Source organism: Poecilia reticulata, linkage group LG3, assembly GCF_000633615.1.
Source record: "Poecilia reticulata strain Guanapo linkage group LG3, Guppy_female_1.0+MT, whole genome shotgun sequence".
In the NCBI taxonomy this organism is placed as follows: domain Eukaryota; kingdom Metazoa; phylum Chordata; class Actinopteri; order Cyprinodontiformes; family Poeciliidae; genus Poecilia; species Poecilia reticulata.
Genome location: NC_024333.1, coordinates 23419652 through 23423644, shown reverse-complemented (window position 1 = coordinate 23423644; position 3993 = coordinate 23419652). Strand labels below are relative to the sequence as shown.

The 3993-nt window shown below is 34.9% G+C and overlaps 1 protein-coding gene across 3 annotated transcripts in view; it reads right to left on the bottom strand.

Moving 5' to 3' along the window:
- Positions 1 to 38: 38 nt before the first annotated feature.
- LOC103462684 (neuroplastin-like) overlaps positions 39 to 3993 on the bottom strand; it is a 35741-nt gene continuing 31786 nt past the window's right edge. Inside the window, exons 7-9 of one of the 3 annotated variants that reach the window (XM_008405618.2) lie at positions 726 to 747; positions 535 to 608; positions 39 to 433 (exon numbers count right to left, since the gene is read on the bottom strand). In XM_008405618.2, coding sequence (XP_008403840.1) covers positions 548 to 608; positions 726 to 747 — 83 coding nt within the window. In that variant the 3' untranslated portion in view covers positions 39 to 433; positions 535 to 547. Of the gene's footprint in view, positions 434 to 534; positions 609 to 724; positions 748 to 3528; positions 3569 to 3993 lie in introns of those variants that run through there. The other 2 variants (XM_008405619.2, XM_008405620.2) reach the window with 2 other exon arrangements.

Below are 3993 nucleotides of genomic sequence, written 5' to 3'. Positions count from 1 at the left end.
TATATATGATGACTCCATAAAAAACAGGTAGATTGGATGCAGAAAAGCCACACGAGGGATAACAACAGAAAATGTCTATTCTGAGTATCCTATTGCGTTATTATCTTGCATGCATTGTACATGATATGTAATACAAAAGGGATCACCTCAGTTGAGGATATGTTAAAATTAATAAAGGAGACATCAACAACACATTGGAAATGTGTACACCTTTGTGGCGTGTTAGTCATTATTCATCATCCTGAAATTGCCATCTAAGACTGGATAAGGCATGCTTAAGACAGCCATTACAGTAAGTTCTTATTGTTGCCAGTGTTGTGCTGATATTGTTTCTCATAGAATGAGACAGGATATGGGTTATTCCACACTGCCTGGAGTTTTGTCAACCTTTGATACTTTCATGTAGTCAAAAAATGCAGTTTATCCATCTCATCTGTGGAGAGAAAGTAGAGAGAAGACTTGAATATGGGTTATCCTCTCAGTAAGTTCTGCATTTATTCCCCCTCCCCACCATCCCTTACAACACAGTCTTACTTGAGTAAATTGCTTATTTTGTATTCCTCTGGCGTATGTTTTTGTCCTTGTGGTTGTTTGTTGAGTTTGTTTTCCTAGGATAAAAGCAGTTAGATTACAGTGACGTAGCAGTAATAAATCACAGATCATACATTGCGCACTCTTTTTAAACGATGTTTAATGCACAGTATTACATGTATTTATTTACTTACGCTGGTCCGACTGGTTCATCGTCTTTGACATGGGAAAAAAACAAGACAAAAACAAAAAATAGGGGTCAAATGATAGAAAGGCATACAACAGGAGCAGAATACACTTTTACTGCTGATTTTGATCCGTTTTTGTTTTGTTTCATTTGGGTTTTTTAGATGGGGTGTATTGAGGTTTGTCCATTTTCAGAAGTTTGGTAAATCAAGAGCAGTGATATTTGTGGTTTTGTGCATTACATTCTTACAAAGGTGAATTTATAGTATTTGCTACTGAAGCAGGACTACAAATCAACAAATGTCAATAAAATCAGTTTTTAAGCCAAACATTATAAACTTAACCTTACATAACTCTCATGGGTTTCTTGTTTATTACAAATAAAGGCTGTGTAGGAGTGCTGCAGATGGCTCATTTAAAGCCATCTTTTAATTACAGTTAACAGTTTTAAATAGACTTGGATGAGGCATGATAGATGTTGCTAGTTTGCAATTACTTTCCATAGCATAAAGCAATAATGTAATGTAACAGACATTAAATATTATTGTGGTAATAGGGAAGTAGGATAGGTGCCATTGTTACAGTGTTGCAGAAAAACAAACAAAGCTGGTGCTAAAAGTTGCTGGTGGTAGAAAAAGAATGGTTTCACACCCCTCAGCCTTGGGGTATGTAGGGTTGTTGGTGTTTTGCAAACAAATGAAATGTGTCAGCAGGTACAGGAAGTAACCAGTCACAGTAAGATATTTTCCATGCAGTTATTAGTCAGGGATAAGCAGCATTAGCAGCATTCCATGGCATTAAAATGGAGCAGATTATGGCAGTTATAATGTTGGACCCAAAAAAGAAAAAAAAATAGTTCTGTCAAGAGGAGGAAAATCTGTCGGCTTATGCAGTTTTATCACACTTCATATGTATACAACACAAATTTACTGTTATGCCTTTGCAAGCACACTAACAGCTTTTTGCTGTGTGATTTTAGTGGTTTAACAAAAGATCTGTGAAGCATCAATTGTGATTTCACTTTTACAAATAAAACATTTTGGTGTCCCACTTTATATAATGTTTGCTGTTTAATAAGTTCATCACACAGCAAAAATAGTCATTTTAGCAGCAGGTACAGATATGTCAGCCTTTGCATCAAAGCCTTTGGCTCTGGAGTTAAAAAGTGTTCCAATGCAGCTAAGCCATCAAGAGACTCGAAATTATAACGCACGCAGACAGGGGCCAAAACCTCTGGGAACAGTGGATGCTAAAAGGAGATTTGAGAAAGGCTGTGAGCTGGGATTCATCCTGATTTGAATGACATAAACATGGCAAATATAATCTACCTTAATCACTTTAATTTTTTGGTTGACCAAAAACTGTGCACAGAGCTTATGCAGGATAACCCCTTGCTTATACATATATGTATATATATTTTCCTCTTGCAGACGTTTTGCTCTTTCTCACCCGTGAATGTTTTATATCTTCAAATAAATTTTAATAAAAGACAAAAATAAACACAAGACTGGTTTTACATAAGAAAAAAATCTATCCGCCAATTAAGACCTGTACAATCTAAAAGTGGCCTAAACTATAATTTGAATGATTATTACGATCCACAAAATACATAATACATGTAAAAATGCAAGAAAACGCAAAGACAGTTTCATTTTATGTTGTAAAACCAATTTCATAATTTTTTTTTTATTTTTTATTTTGCAGTAGTAACATGAATGCTTGGGGGCGGGGAAAACATTTTTAAGTTATAGGCCAAAACAACTGTATAATGGTAAATGAGAGGGGATATATATTTGACAGACAGACACAAGCATTTTTGAAATATCTTCTACCAATATTTAGATATCAATGCATTGTTCTGTCTTGTTTTCACCATCCTGTGTGTGTTTGGCTGAGTGGGCCCCTGCCACTGGTTGAGCAGGGACCACGCAGAGAGAAGTGGTGCAGGAGAGGAAGTCATGCTGATAAAGCTGTTTTAGGGACTCTCCACAATGGGCTGCAGCTACAGTTTGTTTAAAAAATGGATTTTTGTGGCTTTCTGCATCTTCTTAAAAAAGTTTTAGTGCTGAGTCAGCAAGACGAAGTGAGTTTGCTGCAGATCGGGTTGGCTTGCAGCTTCAGTAAGAAAAACAGAGACCAGGTATCTGATTACGGATAGAGGGAACACAGCCAAGAAAAAACCCAGCAGTCCCCAAAATATAGTTCATTAATATTATTATCTCCTAAACATATGTATTTGCTGTAAAACTAGGGAATGAATATCTTTTTCATTGTAGCACTTGCTTAAAGCTGATCTAAATCCAAACTATACAGAGTGCATTAGAAATATTTCAGAAATGAAAGTGTACTTAATCTTACTTACTTCACAGTGATAAATCCTTTAAAAACATATTCTGTATTTCCATTTTACTGTTTTCTTGTTCATTTTCTTGTAGCCTCTGATAGGAATGCATATCAGTCCTGTATACTTGTCTGATAGGTTCTGTTCTATTATTTTTTATTTTGGTTTACACATTCCACTTAGAACCGTTTTCACATTTAAAATCTAGGAAATGCCTTGTTTTTTATATGTTTTTTTTTATTCATCTAAAATTTTGATTGCATATTGCATAATAAAAAATACATGGCTGCTATATGAATAAAATATGGATTATCAAAATATTTATATCTTATATTACATCTACATTAAGGAAATGGATCAGAATATCATCGGTTCAGTTTCATGGAAATAAAAATGTTTCAAATCAAAGCAATATATCATCCAAGATAAAAAGGATTGTAAATGGGCTGTAGGCTGGTTTAAAAACATACAAACTGACAACAGATCTTCATAGCCATGCAGGATCTCTCACTTACCACCCATTTAGAATATGGTTCCATATGGAAGGAAGGGGAAAGGGGAAAAGAATAGTAACCAATTAAGTTAAAAAATGTATATTCTGGCAATGTTCTGTATGTCTCGTAACTGCTGCTAGCTTGTATGACTAGCCAACTCTTTCCAGACCRAGCTTTGCCTAATTTCCAAGTGTGAATATATAAAGGTCACATTTGTATGCATCTAAACACGTGACCCAAAACAAAAAGGAGAATTAACTACTGAGAGCAAAAAGGAGAGTTATTAAAAGCCTGTTGGTCTCTCCAGGTCTCCTCAAACAACAGAACCAACCTTAGGGTTCAAAGTTTGCTGCATAAAGCATGATGGTTTCTACACCATCATGCTATGTGTGTCTGCACATATTAAAGTAAAAAAAATAAAAAATTATATATATATATATA